The 17,703-nt window shown below is 56.6% G+C and overlaps 6 protein-coding genes across 6 annotated transcripts; 3 read left to right on the top strand and 3 right to left on the bottom strand.

Annotated features, from left to right (window-relative positions):
* The first annotated feature begins 222 nt into the window (after positions 1–222).
* KVR01_010944 (uncharacterized protein) lies at positions 223–4,421 on the top strand. Its single transcript, XM_044784451.1, has 5 exons — positions 223–388; positions 463–1,045; positions 1,203–2,946; positions 2,997–3,162; positions 3,232–4,421. Exons 3-5 carry the CDS (start codon positions 2,709–2,711, stop codon positions 4,109–4,111), a joined length of 1,284 nt encoding a protein of 427 aa, XP_044640091.1. The 5' UTR covers positions 223–388; positions 463–1,045; positions 1,203–2,708; the 3' UTR covers positions 4,112–4,421.
* Positions 4,422–4,784: 363 nt separating this feature from the next.
* KVR01_010878 (uncharacterized protein) lies at positions 4,785–6,206 on the top strand. Its single transcript, XM_044789230.1, has 2 exons — positions 4,785–4,918; positions 4,983–6,206. Exons 1-2 carry the CDS (start codon positions 4,809–4,811, stop codon positions 6,061–6,063), a joined length of 1,191 nt encoding a protein of 396 aa, XP_044640025.1. The 5' UTR covers positions 4,785–4,808; the 3' UTR covers positions 6,064–6,206.
* A 68-nt stretch (positions 6,207–6,274) lies between these two features.
* Positions 6,275–6,738, bottom strand: KVR01_010876 (uncharacterized protein; the record flags this gene model as incomplete). Its single annotated transcript, XM_044788125.1, has 2 exons — positions 6,275–6,526; positions 6,589–6,738. 2 exons carry the CDS (start codon positions 6,736–6,738, stop codon positions 6,275–6,277), a joined length of 402 nt encoding a protein of 133 aa, XP_044640023.1.
* A 450-nt stretch (positions 6,739–7,188) lies between these two features.
* Positions 7,189–7,874, bottom strand: KVR01_011004 (uncharacterized protein; the record flags this gene model as incomplete). The annotated part of the gene is made up of 2 exons (XM_044787135.1): positions 7,189–7,597; positions 7,654–7,874. The coding sequence occupies 2 exons, from the start codon at positions 7,872–7,874 to the stop codon at positions 7,189–7,191; spliced, it is 630 nt and encodes a 209-aa protein (XP_044640151.1).
* A 1,164-nt stretch (positions 7,875–9,038) lies between these two features.
* On the top strand, positions 9,039–10,424 carry KVR01_010978 (uncharacterized protein; the record flags this gene model as incomplete). Its single annotated transcript, XM_044789461.1, has 1 exon — positions 9,039–10,424. One exon carries the CDS (start codon positions 9,039–9,041, stop codon positions 10,422–10,424), a length of 1,386 nt encoding a protein of 461 aa, XP_044640125.1.
* A 662-nt stretch (positions 10,425–11,086) lies between these two features.
* Positions 11,087–17,701, bottom strand: KVR01_011121 (uncharacterized protein). The gene is made up of 3 exons (XM_044791992.1): positions 14,887–17,701; positions 12,415–14,801; positions 11,087–12,321 (listed from the first exon to the last, which is right to left on the bottom strand). Exons 1-3 carry the CDS (start codon positions 14,916–14,918, stop codon positions 11,357–11,359), a joined length of 3,384 nt encoding a protein of 1,127 aa, XP_044640268.1. The 5' UTR covers positions 14,919–17,701; the 3' UTR covers positions 11,087–11,356.
* Between the last annotated feature and the right edge of the window lie 2 nt (positions 17,702–17,703).

Raw genomic sequence — 17,703 nt, 5'->3', positions numbered from 1 at the left:
TCCCCCAGGCTTCATCCAATCTACCTGGGTACCTAAGTATACACAACACCGGCGACGGCGCATGTCACAGCCGAGCAGCAGGAATAAAATTCATGGTCTGGTAGGTACGCTAGCGCCGGCGCTTCCCAATTGTCCAGGGCCGAGCGGCCGAGAACAAAGCCCCCAGCCCCCTGTCCAGGCGATGGTATGTAACGCGATCAAGTTCTAAGTTTGACGCTCTATCTGAATTTCACCCCGACCACGCGGCCAAGAGGTTAGCGAGCGAAGAGAATTCCAGTTGTCGACACCAGCAAGCAGTGGAAAAGGCCCGGGTTCTGGGACTAATACCTACCGTTGCTCGTATAATCTGCGCGACACCGCAATGCGCGCGCTTCCTCACCCTACCACGGTAGCTCCTCGCCCTCCCTGCGCCAGAACTTTACCCGTATCCTCCATCTCCTTGCTCACAAGGATCTTGCAAAGTTTGCTAGCTGCCTCATCAGGCTCGACGGCGCCTGGGACTAAATCAGTCCTCACTGTGCCCGTGTGCAGGATCACCACCACGACACCCTCAGCCTTCAGCTCCACCGCCAGGTTTTCACAGATCATGTCCGGTGCCGTCTTTGACGAGCGTGAGGCGTAGTCACCACCAGAGCTGTTGTCCGCGACGCTTCCCACTCGGCTGCTGAGGATGTTGGGCAGGAAGGGCCTCGTGAGGAGGAGGAGCCGAAGGTGTTGGTGGAGAAGGTGCGCGTGAGAGAGTCGTCGCTCAAGGCGTCGAGCGAGTCGTGGCCATCTGCCACAATTGTGATTTGGTCAAGTGGCCTGAAGACTCACTGCATCGATCAGGCCTTTGGCAAATTCTTGGCTAATGCCACTGTTGACACCAGTGATTACCGCTGATGGCATGTCGTCAAATGATAGTCCTGTGAGCTTTTCGAGCGAGACCCTCCCCCGGCGTGGGGGCACTGGCCGACGTTAAACATGCGGCGAGGGGACTGCTGGAAATATACGATCTTGCGGGGTATTGGCATGATCTGTGACGCTTCGGCGTTGTTACTCGTCGGTAGGTTGTAGCAATTGGTCTTGAATGTCACACAGTGAGACGAACTGCGTCTCTATACTTGGGCTGTTTTTGGTTTGCATTTCTCTCTCGCCCTCCAAGACCGCCACACCACCTTCTCCTGATATATACCAGGAGTGCTGCTAATTCGTTGCATCAGTCTTCCGGATGCCCGCCCCGAGGCAAATACAACCAGACCTGTATCCCGCAGAATCTTGATCTCGGAAGCGCTCCCTAAACCATGCGCTCTAAGCCGAAGCTGCCGAAGCTGGAGATTCTGTTGTTGGAGCAGTTGTGCTTTTTATCGCCAAGCCTTTCATGAGCCTCGGGCATCCATGGAGCCCCATGAGTTGGGGCTGTCGTGCGTGTGATCATTTCATTAACAAGTATCACTTACCCCAAAGGCGTCTGGCCAGGCCAGGTGTCTCTCAACGCAGACTGACAAGCGTCATTCATCAAGAAATCTGGGCTCAAGAGGAGAAGGCTGGGGAGGGTACGGGCAGACAGGCCAGAATCGCCGTGGCCATCGGCTGGGAGACTGCCAATAACACAGGGTGGTCGGGCTCGTATGCTTTGTTCTCAAGCGTATCGGCGAGGTTGAACTTAACCCAAAGTTTTGGGTATCATTTGTATTCGACCTATTATTTCCAAGGGCAGAAGGCGTTTCACACTGGCAATCGTCTCAACTGCGAGCAGGCGGAGGGCAAGACAACCCGAGACAAAGTTGTCAAAGTTGAAGGCCCCGCAAGCCCTGCCCTGGATTGAGAAGTATGCGGGTTTGAGCTGCCAAAGCTGCCACATAAATGTCTGACATTGTTGCTAACACTGCCGTCATTCTATTGTCCCGTTTGGGCGCAGCGGTCTAGAGCGCAGTGCGGCTGTTTAAGCCAACCTTGGAACCTTTTGCGTGCTTATTCCCAGCTGCCGCTCTGCCTTGCCGCCGATAATTCGTCAGCACCCGAGCCGCCCTCTATCGCGTCGCGTGCCACAAAGCTGTAAAATCTAGCTGGATCTCTCATGATGGCATCTTTTATCGGAGCAGACGTGCTTCCAGCTGGACGCCACGTGAACCCGAATCAGCCCAACACGCAGTCTATCGGCACGCTATATGCCACCATCGTCGCTTGAGGCTGGCTCATAGGAGCTGACACCCAGAAGTTGCGTTTCCCATTTCTTTTTAGACCTGTCCATGCTAGACCTAGCAAGCTGCCATGCCCTCCCAAGTGTTCTGTCGGCGTGGTTGTTCGCCCTGGCGAAACCCGAAGGGGCCCAAAGACTTGCCCTGGCATCCTTCCGGTCAAATTTGGGAAGCTATGTGAGACAAGGCTTCGGAGAGCCAGAAGCGGCTGAGTGCTTCTGGTCTCGCTTTCCGCCCAGAGACGACCTGGAGCCTCAGCCTCGAAGGCCCGTGTCTGTGAGCAAGCCGGCGTATCCCACTGCGCTTCATCACCCGGAAGCACTTTCCAGCCGAAGCAAGCCTATTGAGGTTGGCAGCAGAGCCTCAATTGACCCTCTGGGTCTCTGGGTACTTGACGCGTATCGAGCCCCGCAAAATGTCTCTTCAGCTGTTCCAATCCTCTCCTACCGGATCTGCTGTTCGCCCTTTGTGTGGGCCGAAATTTGCGTTTACTTGGTCTCCCCTCTGATCTTGTAGCACTTTTTACTCATGGAGCATCTCCTCGGTCTAGTGTTTGCTTGCTGCTCCATTACTGTAGCCCAAGCAGCCATCTTCAGATGGGACTCCAACGATGCTCGAAGATGGAGCCCGGCAAAAGAGACATTGGGTGTGATGCCACTCCTCGGCATGAGTCCGATGCCAACCAGCCCTCCGGAGATTGGGGAAGCCAAGGAGCACAAAAGGGCGGGCCAAGATAATACGTGCGCGTATGTCGACGGTGATCCAGGTATGTCTAGCCGGGCACATGTCTGCCGAGAACCACTGACAAGGACAAAGACATTCCCCTGTACTGCAATGTGGGCTCCGCGTGTGTCTATAATTCAGTGAGATCGAACATCGGCTGCTGCCCTGATACGTCGACCACTTGTTCCATTTGGACGACATGCCTCGACTCCTCTGACAAGAGCCTGTTCACAACAGACAACGGCTATACTTTGTGGTGGTAGGTTCCCCGTATTGGTCTTACCATAAGCCTTCCTTGGGCGGTACAAGTGTTGACAGAGCCTGCCAGTGGGTCATCCGACTACCCATACTGTAGGACACACCTCTATGAGGATGATGTTTTCACTGGATACACTCTGCTAGGATGTGGAGTGGCCGCAGGAACAGACAGCGTAGTCTATAGCCCAACCTTGTCCGGGCCATCATCAGCACCATCAACATCATCAACTTCAACTTCGGTCAGCAGTACAAGTGCCTCCAGCACCTCAAGGCTGTCCACTACTGGTTCCACCACAACGAGCAACAACCCAACCACGCCTCCGGCGCCCAACTCAACAAATTCACCGGCTTCAATCGGCGCCATTGTTGGAGGAGCTGTCGGCGGGGTTGCTGTGATTGCGCTGTTTGCCCTCGTCTTGGTGCTCCTGCTCCGTAGGAGAAGGCATCACCACCATCATCAAGGACCAGCCAACGATCCGTACGGTCCAATCATGTCCCCGGGGGGCAACCCATCGCAACAACCCCCCTCGCAGCCAGAAATGCAACAGCCGTTTCAGCCGCCCCATCTCCAGCCGGTGCCTTCCTCGGCCGGGTACGCCGCGACAGCGCCCGGGGCGGACAACCGAAGCTCCATCGCAAAGCCCAGCCCGGTCAGCACTGCTCAGCATATCTATACCTCAACTGCAGCAGGAAGCCCTCCACCTCCGAGTCAGAGCCCTGGGATCATACCGCCGGCCTACCAGGCGACGAACACCAATGTCGGCCCTGCACCCACAACACTGAGTGTCTCGCCAACCGTACTTGATGGCCCCCAACAACAGATACCTGAGAGTCATGCCAATCCTGGCCATCACGTCCCAGTGCAGCCTGCATACTACCAGCACGAAGGGGGCCATTACTTCGAGATGCCCACTGTAAAGAGCGACCGGGAGCTGAGGGAATTGGCCTAGATGAAGACTCTTGTATATGTGAGATATGCATCACTGCCGGGTGTATAGGCCTGCCGTCTAGTATAAGCAAAATGCCTGGCGATACCGATAAATCCGGGGCTGCCAAGTGGGTTCGAGAGCCCTGGAGGGCTTGGAAAGTTGACGGGGAGGAACATCTGATTCTCATTCAATCTGCCCACCCTGTATTGTTAGCAAAGGACCATGTTTCTGATTTTTCCGACTTCAGAGGTTCATCCCCTGACTGCGAAACAGATTTAATGAAATTCATTTTACAGTCATGAATGTCAACATCAACGGCGACGGCCCCCGCCCCCAGGATCAAGATCACCGGGATGCGCCAGTGATCTACGGCAAGAGAGCGGATCAAAATCCCCTGAACGTGTGTCACGATCTGCGCTCAGGGTTGATCATCGTAACCGTCAAGCATCCATGTGCGCTTCAGAAGAGCGTCCACAGTCACTGCATATGTATTTCGAGCTGCTGGACGCGGGGGCCGCTGCCGAGCGGCGACCCGGGACGGCGGCAACAGCGGAAATAGAGACGCCAGGGATCGACAGGGTCTGCCAAAAGGTTACATTTTCAACGGTCAAATCACTTCCTCGGCCAATATAGGACAAGTGTCCTATGTGGGACTATGGGTTGCAATGAGCTGCAATCTAGCGCATAAGTGGGGCGACAACAAACTTCGCTTTAGAACATGTTTAAAAGGCCGGTTCGGATCTGTTCAGGAGGTTTGTCAACACGAAGCAACCCGTACCCAAGACGTCAAAAAGCCACAAGTGAAGACAAGATGCCTCAGATCCTACTGTAAGAATCACACCCCCAGGACGAGCCTTGGGCCCAAGACCTGACACGCGTGGCCCACACATAGCATTGGCGGAACCGGGCACGTCGGCGGCGCAGTGCTGCACAAGATCCTGGAGCAGTATGGCAGCAACGTCCAGGTCAAGGTTGTGGTCCGGAGCGAGGAAAAGGCCTCGCGGCTGGTGGCCCGATACCCGCAGGTGCAGACGGTGCTGGGCGACCTCGGCGACCACAAGACCATCGAGGAGTCCAGCTCCCAAGCCGATATCGTCATCAATGCCGGCCCGGACATCACCCACGACGACGGCATCAAGGCCATCCTGCGCGGGCAGAAGTCGCGCAGGGCAGCCTCTGGCCAGACGCCGTACTACATCCACACGTCGGGCGCCTCGCTGATCTGGGACGAGCCGGAGGGCAAGGACGGGTCGAGGTGGTGGGACGACCTGACGGACGTGCCGGAGCTGAGCGCGCTGGAGGAGAAGCACACGCACGCCGTGACCGACCGCATCGTGCGCGGGGCCGCCGACGAGGTCAACGTGGCCATCGTGTCGCCGGGCTTCGTCGGGGGTGTGAGCCCGTCGACCGAGCACCCGACGCCCATCACCACCCCGGCCATCCTGACCACCGCGCGTGCCTTCAAGTCGGCGTTCCAGATCTCGCCCGGCGAGAACAGGCACGCCTGGGTCCACGTCATGGACCTGGCCGGCATCTACATGATCCTCGTCGAGGACGCGCTGGCGGCGCTGGCGGGCAAGCCCATCGAGAGGGAGGCCGGCACGCTGCCGCTCTGGGGCCGCGAGGCGTACTACTTCGGCACGGGCGAGGACATCTCGTTCTCCGACTTCATGAGGGGCCTGGCCCCCGTGCTGAAGCAGCACGGCGTCATCGAGAGCGACGAGATGAGGTCGGTGACGGTGACCGAGGCCGCGCGCATCAGCCTCGCCGGGCCCGACGGCGAGTACGACCCGCTCGCCCCGCCGCCTCCCCCCGATTCCTGGGCCATGCACATCGCCATCATGTACGGCGTCAACATGAAGATCCGCTCCTCGAGGATCGCGAGGCTCGGGTGGAAGCCCACGCGCAAGGTGGTGGACACCTTCCCTGAGGTTGTGCCCGAGTTCCTGCGCCGCGAGAAGCAGGCTGCTTGATCAGGTTGGGTGGTGCTTATGAGATAGACAGACGTTAGGGTTGGGATGGATCCATGTATATCACCTTTATAGCGGAAGCTCGGGTTACACAGCAGTAGTAGTATTAGGCTTGGCAGCCCTTAATATGCACAAGTTGCACAACATGACTTGGTTTCATTTCTACCAGGGTCTTGACCGATATTCGTGCTTGAGGTGAGGAAGGGTCAATCCCTCATGAGTTGTTCTCAAAATGGACGATTTCATGACCGACGACAAAGTGGCCCTTGTCCATGTTGGTGATAGCCTGCGCCCCCACCTCCAGCTCTGCCCACTCCGGCGTCGTGGTCATCAGGCGTAGGTCGTCAAGGCTGTGGAGCCAGTATGTCGTGACCATGTCATAGTCAGGAATGGACCAGCCGGGCCGGCCCATATCGGTCTTGAGAGCGTGGCGGAGAGGCTCTCGGAAGTGTGGCGGGTTCACCGTCTACATCCGAGCAAGTCAGCGCATTGTCAGCTCGACATCTCTCTCTCTCTCTCGAGACTGACCTGTGTCCACTTCACCGCGTGCTTCTGAATTACTGGTTTCGCCTTGACAGGGTACACCTTGGTGGCCCATTCAACGAAGTCCTCGTAAGACACATCGTCCTTCTTGTACAAGCAGACGTCGAACTTGATCAGTGTTGAAGGGCTGGCCATTTTTACAGGATTTGTGGTTGCTCTGGGTTTCGCATGGCCCACCCGGCGCTACACAGGCAGACAGGATTGTCGGTGCCTTTTATGTGCAGCAAAGCACCCCGCAGCCGGGAGGATCAACAGACCACCAACAGGCAGCAGCACATGCACTTTCCGAGATCCTGACACCGCTGCTAAAGCTGGACGATGGATGCCGTAGCGTCTTGGCGGCACCAGGGGAACGGACAGTGAGATCCTCGGCTTGGACGCTGGCACAGCTTTGGGGGATCATTTCAGCTGTAAGAAGAACAGGGCATGTAGGGCGTCGAGATATGCTGCACAAAAGTCCAAGTCTCAGCCTCCCCTCGTCGAGCCAGTGGAGACTGGCCATCTAAAGCAGGTTGAACATGATGTGAAGATGCTGCTCGAGGGGCACACTGCGATTTCAGCAAATCCTAGCTGCATATTGAGTCTCTACTCGTCATCATCCTTCAAAGCTCTCTGCAGCAAAGATGTCGCCCGGTCGCTGTGCTTCATCTGCAGCGCCATCTCACGGCCCCTGGGGCTCATCTTCTTCCACGTCTTGCGCAGGATGCTTACGACCTTGTCCTCGTCGTTGTCAGGCTTCGACTCAAAGCCATCAAGCTGGTCATCGAGGAACACCAGGCACGCCACGTCCTCCAGCACCTGTGTCTCCTCGTTGGTGGCCAGGTCCTTCTTGCTGATCAGGGCCGATATCCGCTCGACGTCCGCCTCTGGGGGCGGCTCGTCCATGGATAGGAGCAGTTCCTTGACCTGGGCGGCAGCCTGGGTCTTCTGCTTTGTCCTCCAAGCGAGATATCCAGGCCTGGTCATGGGGTAGCTGCTTCGTGGAAGCTCCCAGCTGCCGGGCTGTCAGTCCATGCATCGCCGTCATTGGGCGGGTTGGCAGTGACAGACCGTCTGAAATGCTGTGCCCTGCAAGCAACTTGCAGCGCAGGAGAAGCGTCCGGGCACCGTTGGGCGAGCCAGCGCGTCATCTTTTGGGCATAGTGGAGCTCATACGGCACCTCGCCTGAGCCATCTGGCGCCGTGGTCTTGTTGGGATCTCGGGCGTGAGCTTCGTCAATGAGCTTGATTGCTGTCGAATAGTTTGTGCTGAGCGACGGTAGCGACGCCATTGTGACCTTACATATGATATGAGATCCCTTCCCGATGAGTGATCTCGTCCATGGGGAGGCACCTTCCTATTGACTCGCGACGGCTGAAGTGGTAAAACGTGAAACGGCCCATTGGCACTCATTGACTAATCAGATCTGAATGACATGTGATTGGCCTAGCCATAGTCAACCAGCACTACCGATGCAGACGTCTCCGCGGCATCAAGATCTCATCAATCTACTGGAAGCCCTGGAGTACAATAACATTGTACACACTATCGTCTTGTGGGAAATGCCAAGGAAATTCTGCCACAATCCCTAAAGGCCATATAGTACACCCACCTGGGCATGTACCTATCTGATTTGTGCAGCGTTTTCCTCCACCAAACTTGGAAGAAATTAAATTGAAAATTACTCAGTGCATGTTTGATTAGACCCCAGGTAGTAATAGATAAAGCACTGGACCAGATTGTGCCCAGAATTGATCCTATGTCTTTCTTTCTGTGCAGTATTGCTGGTCCACAAAAGCAAGCTTACAAAAGAGAGTGGCTGATACTGCTCATGTGCTGAATTGGTCTCAGTCTCTCACAGCACAAACAGAAGCGCAGAGGGTTTGATGTTGGCAGCAGCCCTCCAAACAGTATATTTTAATCTCTGCAGCAGATCCGTACATGGACTGCAAGCTTTGAGGTCAGGAATGTTTTACTTCCTGCAGCCCAACTCCAACTTTGCATGGCTAGATGCGCACAGCGACACATTTCCGTCCAACTCACCTATTTCCACACAACTCTCGGGTCGACCTTCAAAGGCAAGGAATCTTATCTCGGGAGTCCTTTTCCCCTTGTTCTCAATTTGACCAATACCACCCAACTGCTGAGCTCTTCAACCCAAGGATCATCTGTTTCACTCAACTTTCAAAGCTGATTACAATCCTTCCAAAGAACCCTCCAGAGCCCCACGCAGCTGTCCATCCCAAGGGAATCAACAGTGAAGCGTTTGGATTCAGGTTTTGGAGATTGACACCTTCTAGTGCCTCGAGCTCTGTTTTCTTCAGCACATTCTTGCACTCTTGATCTTGTGATTACCTCAAACCTGGAATGACCAAGAAACTCCCCACGCTCACCCCACGTCCACCAACAACCTCAATTCCAGAAGTCTTCACCACTCTGCTTTCACCTGACAGCAATGGCTCCGCCTGACACTCTCGCCATCAAGGGCGACAACGGCAGTCGCATTTCCATCTCGGACTGTAAGCTCCAGCCGCTCAACCTGCTCATCCCCGGCGGCGCTCCCGTCATGGTTCCCAAACACAAGGCATGGCCAGGTGCCAAGAAGAAGGAGGCAATCAAGGCCAGGGAACCACTCACTACGACCAACTCGTATGATGCTGGAGAGGAAGATGATCCAGATGAAGAGCGCGTCATTCCGAGGACAAAGTCAAGACGAGCCAGCAAGTCCAAGTCGTCTTCCAAGACAGACATCAAGGCCAGGCCCGAGAAGAAGCTGGAGGAGTCCTGCAAGAAGACAACCAAGCTGGACAAGCTTGCGACAGAGGCCAAGCAGCGCAAGAAGCTCGAAAGGCAGGTCAAGGAGCAGGAGGAATACATCGCAAAGCTCAAGGCAAAGTACGCAGCCAAGAAGCACAAGCACGCGACCAACAGTCAGATCGAGAAAGCCGAGCCCGATGAGGACACCGACGATGGCGCCACGTCCGACTCCGTGGTCGGCAATGTGTCTGCAGCGTCCAGTGCATCAACCAGCGGAGGAGCAGTGTCCGACGCGAGCGACCAAGTCCGGCACTTGATCAAGAGCCTCAAGATCAAGGGCGCAGGAACAGACAATCCCGACTTCAACCCGTCAGAGGACTCTCAGCTCCTAGCCAGGAAGGAGAATGGAGAGTCATGGGGCGTCATTGCCAAGTTCATGGGCCGCCCAAAGAAGCAGCTCCAGAAGCGCCACAAGGAGCTCCTGGAGCTCGGCAAGACGGCCGAGACAGCAGGCACCAGCGGCCCCGAGGAGAGTACAGAGGCTGCTGCCACCACTGCCGATACAGACAAGGATGCGCCGACCGATGCCCTTGGTGGGCTCTTCGACCTCGGCCGCCTGCAGGCCAGGCTGGAGGCCACCGCGGCAGAGCAGGCCCAGGCCGACAAGTCGAAGGGCGCAGATAGCGACGAAAACGATGCTGTCAAGGCGCCCAAGACATCACCTGTTGCAATGCGGGAAACTGAGACCGGAGGGAAGAAGAAAGACAAGAAAAAGCCCAAGCAGGCCTCACCAGCCGCCGCCGGGGGCGAGTCCGGCTACGAGTCCGGCTCCGAAGACGTGTACACCAAGGTCTTCATCGGCAGCTACGCCAAACGACTCCTGACAGACAAGAGCGCCATCCCGGCGGCGGACGACAATTTTGACGAGGACGACTGCATCCTCATGGCACTTGCGGATGCTCGCAGGAAGGGCGACCGCTGGAAGCAGATGCAGGCCGACTTTGCCAATCTCACCGGCCGCATGGTCCCTGTCGAGGTGTTGAAGTACAAGCTGGGAGAGGGAGACAAGCCAGAGAGTTATTGAACAGGCTCCCAGTTGACCAGTGCGGTTGAGCACCCAGTAGTGTCAGGGCTGTGCAATCAAGTTCGAGGTCTTCACGGCCGCACACGCCTTTTTGTGCTTTTGCAATTAGGGACTTGGGAAGTGTCGTGATGGCGTCGACTGAAGAGAGCAGCAGGCATAGGATTCGCCATGCGATCTCGGTGGAAGCACAAGAAATTCGACCAGAGCCGGACTGTAGAAGCAGTTCGATGGCGTCCTCTCTCTTTGGAATGGGGCCGATGGCCCTCCGCCAGAGTTTGGAAATATCGGAAAGAAACTTCTGGTGTGATGACACATTTTGGAAACTCAGTCTGGAAAAGCGAAGTGTGATCTTGGAAGAGGATAATGCACTACATGTAGGGCTAGCCACTGACGCTGCCCAGAGGAAGACGGAGGTAGTGCATTATTACAAGCACGGAGACAATGATCACCCAAGACATGTGGCCCTTAAAAAAGGCTGTGAGCTATACGAGCTCATCCTGTACCACGGCTTTGCATTGAGAATCGACACATTTGTACCGAAGCAATTCCTCATCACAACAAGGAGAGGCCGTAAGTTGTCGCCGTAACCCCACTTGTGCGTCTCCACCTCTGGTGCCGTACCGACTCACAGATGTATGTTCAGGAATATAACATCACCGCGGGTACTATTGCAGCTGGCTAGCTAGGTGCAAACATAGAGCCACAGCTATCGTGAGATTGGTGGTACCCCTACGACAAAGAGTAGACATAACCAGAAAATAACACAATAACATGCTGGATAAAGCAATATATATGTTGTTCCTTCCCCGTTTCCGTTTATCTTCAAATCACAACCACCGTGCTCCTTGTATAATGCCCATTGGTATCTCTGGTATTCTGTAGCAAACCCCGGGACCTGCCGTTCTGTAATATTACAACCCCAAAACTCCATTTCAACGCTGGTATTTCTTGTACGACGAGGACGATGCTCTAGGTCTGGAATGTGGTGCTCTTCTCCGCCTGTTTGTCAAGTTGATATCATCGGCCGCCTCGTCGTCCACGTTGTCGAATCGCTCGTGGCCGACTGTGATGATTTTGACCACGTTTCCAAAGCCAACAGCGGCACTGCTGTAGCCGACCTTGGTCGTAGGTCCAAGGGTGGATATTATCAGCCCGGCAGGGTCGTCCGGCGCGACCAACGGTGTGGTCTCGACGTTTCCGTCCTTCTCCACTCCGCTTATAACCCAAATCTCCCAAGTTTCTTCCGCCTTGTTTCTTCTTGGCGAGGAGTCGGCCTGTCCACGTCTGCGGAGGCCAGATTGCGCAAACGCTGGGAGTCGTTCTCTCATCGGAGAGCCTCGATCTTCTCTTTCCTTCCTCCTGATGCCAACGAAGCAACCGTTCCGTAATGGTGTCCATGCACCAGGGTTGAGTATCCGCCGAGTAATGAGCCTGGTTTCCGCCCACACGCAACTAGACCGTACGCGCGCACCCGACACGTCCGAGAAACAGATGTTGTCATAATCTTCCCCTGGCAGGTAAGTCTGAAGTACGCACTCGGCATCCTCTCCGCCCAGGTAGGCAAGTGTCAGAGAAGTGATGGTTCCTCGACCACACGGGCCGGATCTTTGGCCCTGATACACAAACTTGAGAGACTTGGGCTGTATCACCTCCGTCTGGAAAGTGTGCATGACCCTAGACGAGTAGAGATCGACGAGGTCGACGTCTTGACTCCCGACGACCATGTAAGACGCGAAGCCCTGGACAGGCAACAGGGCCTGCGGCTCCTTGAGGGTGCTACCAACGATTCTCGCCTCCGAAGATACCCACAGGCCGTCGACGTAGTCGATACGGTGTATGCAGGAGCGTCGTGACAGAGTTACAATGGAAAGGCGTGGCTCGGACTGGAGAGACGTTGCTGTATGGCGATGGGGATTGGTTAGCCGAATCCTCGCGGTGGTGATGTCTCCCGTGGTCATGGTTGGAAGGGAACTCTGAGACAACGACTTACGCTTTTCCGCGATGGTTACAGCAGAGATCAGAGGGCTTTTGCAGATCAAATGGTCCGAGTGCTCGAGAATATCGGGAAACATCTCAGTCATGGTCCCATTCCGTCTCACGATGATAATCGAAAGACGGGAGTTGTTTCTGGTGGGCCCGAAGAAGAAGGCCTCCGGCTTCTGTCCGTATAGATCCACAGGGGCCGAAGGACCCCATTCCTGTTTGGAGAGATTCCAGAGCAGGACCCGGTACGTCGACAAGATTGCCAGCCAATTAGACGTACTGTCGACTGCCATCGCCTGTATAGGGAACGGGCTGTCCATCGGGGATCTGGGCTTATCTACATCGTGACTTGCAAAGTCATACTGCAGGTCCCACACCCTGATCTTTCGGTCAAGCCCAGCGGACACCACGTGGCTGTCGGGAGCGACCAACAGCCTCGCGATGTCCAGATGGTGCCCATTAGCCAAGCTTTTGACAGAGACAAGAGGCACCTCGTCGACATCATCCTCACCCCTGACGTCCGCCATTTCATCCCAGAGTAGGTAGTTCATTAGGAGCCTGACCATCGCCACCAGAATGAGTACCGAAACTATGAAAGGCGTGATCTGATGGTGTGTGAAGTCATAGACTGCGTCTGGAAACCAGCGCACGCCCGCGGGTGGGTTCCGATTAGCGCCCTTGAGCACGAATACCACCGGGTCATGGACGCGAGCAACGTAGCTGTGAGCCCAGGGCTTGATGACGTTGATAACTTCTTTGGCCGTTTCGTGGTCTTGCAGACGCAGCCAGGATCTTGGGCTCCGGGCTTGGTGTATCTGAGCATAAGGAGGTGATTCTTCTGCGCTGTGGGATCGCCAGAAATGTCGCCAAAGCCCTGCAGGGCTATTTGCGTCTCCGCTCTCCAAGAAGTGCCACTGTGCCACTATCACGAAGCCCAGCATCACGACGGTCCCCGCGATACGCGTCGATAGTGCTATACGCCCCTGCAGAATGGCATCGACAATGGACTGGCGCGGTGGGCCATCTAGAGTCAGACGGTTGTTCATGATAGACGCCTTCTCCAGCGCATCGCCGAGTTCAGTCCGGCGCACATCAACGCTGAGGACAGAGAGGAAGAACGTCGAAAGATAGAAGAAGTCAAATAGGATTGCGATGGCTGCAAAGGTGCAGAATGCGGACACGCCGGAGGAGACCACCTTGGCCAGGCCCCAGAGAATCAATAGATTCTGGGCCACGCTAGCAAGCGCCACATGACCCGTCTCGCCGAAGGCATAGCCAATGCGGCTGCTGGTGTTGTGATCGGACGGGGTGAGTATGACGGCGTTGATCAGGCGAAAGACATTCTCCAAACTCATCGCCATAAGGACTAGAGGATAGGCGGCCCTCGGAATCCTGGAGAGATCGATCCTGCAGAGAGCACACACAGTCAAGCTGGACATGATCGACATTATGATCTGTGCGACTACAGTTACGATCAAGCCCAGTTTGGATTTGACCGCCCTGATCTTGGAGAGGCTCAGCAAGAAGTAAGTGGTTGTCAGCAAGTAAGCCAAAGACAGCAGGATGGCATCCTGGATAGAAATAGGGCGAAACTGGAACTCGAAAAGCTGAGAGCCAGCTGTCACGCCATCCCTCGGGAAAACGTCCCACTTATCTGCCATGAGTTTGGCAGACTCTGCAGTCTTCTTCCTCCATTGCTTGCCCACGGGCGAGTCTTGGAGGTGGAGCAGGGTGATGACCAGCGCATCGGCAGCGATCAGCCGCCTGTCCTCAAACTTCTTGCCGCTGAAGACTATGGAATGCCGCAGAGTCACATTGACCGAAGTTGGCTGTGTCTTCTTCTCGTTGACCGTGTTGATAAAGTCCGTATCCCGCGCGATGTTGTCGGCGTCGCAAGCCCAGTACTGGAGAGGAGAGTGGAAAAACCATGACTGGTTCGTGAGGCCGTTGATGACGTGGAATGCGTCTCTCTCCTGTTTGGTGAGGTCGGCCCCCGGTTCAAGCTGAGGAACGCCACCGGTGGGCTGGCGGGGATCGAAGTCGGTGGTAGGCCCCAGTATCGCATCCTGCAGTTCCAGGGCGCCCAAGAGCACGTCGCGGTCGAGGGCTTTCATATAGCTCCCGTGCACCCAAATCGTGCGCATGATGACATCGGGCTGGGCAGCCGGCCTGTCGTCGACAGGCTGGGCATCGGTCCAGACATGGAGCGGAAGGTTAGGTGCAGCGACGGTGTAGTCGGTCGTGTAGAGAAAGGGGCAAGGGTAGATGAGGAAACCGGCGACGGCCACAGATATCAGCAGCGTCGCGAGGACATGCCGTGCAGCGTATCTCCCATATCTGGTCAATGCGCTACGAAGCGGGTGGGTTGGTGGCAACAGAGGGGCCTCGGTCGTCCTGTAGCACAGGTTAACCCGAGAGTTCACGTCATGCTGGGGCGCGCGGAAGGCGGGGAGTTAGACACATGGAGGAGGAGACGTACCCTCTGAGCGGGTAGAGGAGATACCAGATCATCACAAGCAGGTTCACCGAGAAAGCCCAAGGGTCAAGCGGAAGTTAGGAGAGCGAGGGGCAAACGGTGGACAGCTCATGCTTGGCGCGAAGATGGCGAAACTTGTGTGTGTGCGGACAGGGCCAAGACTAGCACAACATGAAGAGAGCGGTCTGGCTGCGTTGGCTTGTTGATGCAGCAACTGACTATAGGACCGGCCGAGGGTGGACACACGAGATCTGTGAGACGGACTTGAGAGTTGATGCTCCGGGGTGGCGGAGGGATTGGGAAAGATGACAAGACAATCGAGCTGGGTCCTCTGAGGCTGCTGAGACCCAGTCACAGCGGGAGACAGGAGGAGGATTCCGCCGCGCGAGAGGAGAACGGAACCTTAATGGTCTCGTGGTGCAGGGCGGCCGTTGCGAAAGATTGGGGCGGGCTCGCTCGTCTGGGACTGATGGGCTGGAGTCTAAAAGCTGCAGTGGATCGGCTGGTGTGCGGCACCATGGACCCGGCCCAAGGGAGACGACACGGCGCCAAGGCCCACCGGAAAATGGATAGCGAGGGGTCCCAGCGCCCAATGACAACGGCAGAGCAGCCGAGTGCTGTGTGGGCTCTCGAGACGGCCGGCACGGGACGACTCTGTGCACAATGGCCCGAATGCTGCTGTCTGGTGTAGTCAAGATGAGCAAGCCGAGCTGATGCGAGCCGGCGGCGGCGGAGCTTGGTATCGTCGCGGCTCTCCGCGTTTTGCGCACGGGAAGCAAGCTTCTTTGCCCCTTGAGGCCCCGGGCTGCTAACGGGCAGGAAGAGGTGGGTTCCTGTCGATGCTGGCGTGTCGATGGGCCAGAACTGTCTTGTAACTACACAGCAGCTGCACTCTGCGTGTGCATGCGACAGGCACGGATCGAACGGTAGAGCGGAGAAGGGGGGTTGTAAAAAAGAACAGCTAAGCTTAGGGGAGATGGGAAAGGCCGAAACGACCGCAGCCACGGATCGGAAGGCTGTTCCGAGTAGGGATGGGCCTGCGGGTTGCGATGGGGCCGGGGTGGTGAGGCGCGAGGGCGATATGGAGCGATGTATGGAGCGATGTATGGTGCGGTGAGATGCGAAGCAAAACGAAAGGCTCGTGGTCAGTACCCCAGGTCGACTATTCCGCAATTGTCGGTGGTCTGCGGGAGACTGGATGCGAAACCGCCTTGGGCTTCAAAAGGTGCCAGGTGCTGGTTGGTCGCCCCCGGCGGCGGGTGGTTTTGCTAGTTGGTATGGCAGGCAAGGATCGAGGGATCTGGACGAGTTGACGTCGCGGGTGGGGGTGGGGGCGGAGGCGCATGCAGGGGTGTCGTGTGTGTGTGTATCGTAGCAGCTGGTGCTGTGTCTTTTTTTTTTTTTTTTTTGTTCTCACCCCCTCGGGGCTCTGGTTGGAGACGGAGCTTGGAGACGGAGCTTGGAGACAGTCGCACCCAGCTGTGGTAGCTCAGCCGTGGCCAGGGCGTGCTGCTATGCAGTCACACAGGCCAGGCCCCCCAGCCCCACGGGGAGACTAGGAGACAGCTCGTAGCGATGAAATGGATCCCGTATTGCGTATTGAGTCGGCCAGGATGAGGAAGAGACTCAGAGTTTGTCCTGGCTGGGCCAGCTGGGCAGCTGGGCTGGGTGGGGCACGGACGCGCAAGGGGAACGAACTGGCAGGTGCAGAATGCTACACTGGCTCGAGGGTTTGCGGTCTCCCCAGTCTTCCCCAGATTCCGACGAGTGCGGTGGTGCCTTGGCGATCGGTGTCCGAGTCCTCGGCTGGCCTGTATCCTGTGTCCTCTGTCCTGTGCCGTGTTGTGACGTGCAGCTTCGCCTCGTCTCAGCTCACACAGACCCCGGTGCCTCGATGCTCAGGAGGAGCGGTAGACGGTATCAATGATGGATGACGATGGCAGAGGATGTGAGGCAGTTGAGAGAGAGGTGAGTGCGCTGAGAGTGGTCAAGGGGGAAAGCGAGCGTGTGTGTGTATGTACTCCGTACTTCGGCATGGATGGCCAGCAGCCGTGGCGTGACCACGAGTGAACTGTCTTGAGAAACCCAAAGAGCCTTCCTTCCTTGGCGAGAAACTCTGAGAGGCGAGGCAGTGGCTCGGGGTAGGTATCGATGTGATCAGGTCTTCCGACCTTCACGCCACACAACATGGGCTTTGCCATTTCTCGTCGCCACTCACTTTTATCACATCCCCTCCAGTGCTCCATGCTTGCCCGTCCTTCTGTCCTCCATGGCGGCGGCTGTGTCGAGCGTGCCCTCGGCGCATCACATCACAGTCACGCGTCTTGGGCTTGGGGCCCACTGGCAGAGGGGACGGCGTTGGTCACGGCTCGTCACGGCTCGTCATGGCTCGGGTCGATGGTGGTGAGTATGCTGCCTGGCCACATCGACATCCGACGACAGGATCTCCAGCCGGTCTTATATCATCCCACCTCCCTCAACCCCAACCGTCTTCCGGGTTCCGCCTTGATTTGCCGTCTTGTGGCCGCAAACTGCCATACATAACACAGCCTTGGGCGCCGAAAAGCAACCTGTCGGCTCCTAGACCCAGTTGCAGCCCTGCTGAGGACCCAGCAGCCGCCCTCTTGTCAGGCCACTTTGGGTTATCATCAGCCGATTTTGCCGTAACCCCGCGACCCAGTGCCCTGTAACTGGACCGCTAGCCTGCCCCAACCCCTCCTCTGATTGGGTTCTCCGTCCCTCCCGACAACCCGACAACCCGGGCCTTAACCCTCCTGACGGTTCTGCACCCACCACACCCTCATCGATGCGACTTTATCT

Source organism: Diaporthe batatas, assembly GCF_019321695.1.
Source record: "Diaporthe batatas strain CRI 302-4 chromosome Unknown Contig00014, whole genome shotgun sequence".
Classification (NCBI taxonomy): domain Eukaryota; kingdom Fungi; phylum Ascomycota; class Sordariomycetes; order Diaporthales; family Diaporthaceae; genus Diaporthe; species Diaporthe batatas.
Note: the sequence above shows the minus strand (reverse complement) of the source record. Positions and strands in the feature narration are given on the sequence as shown.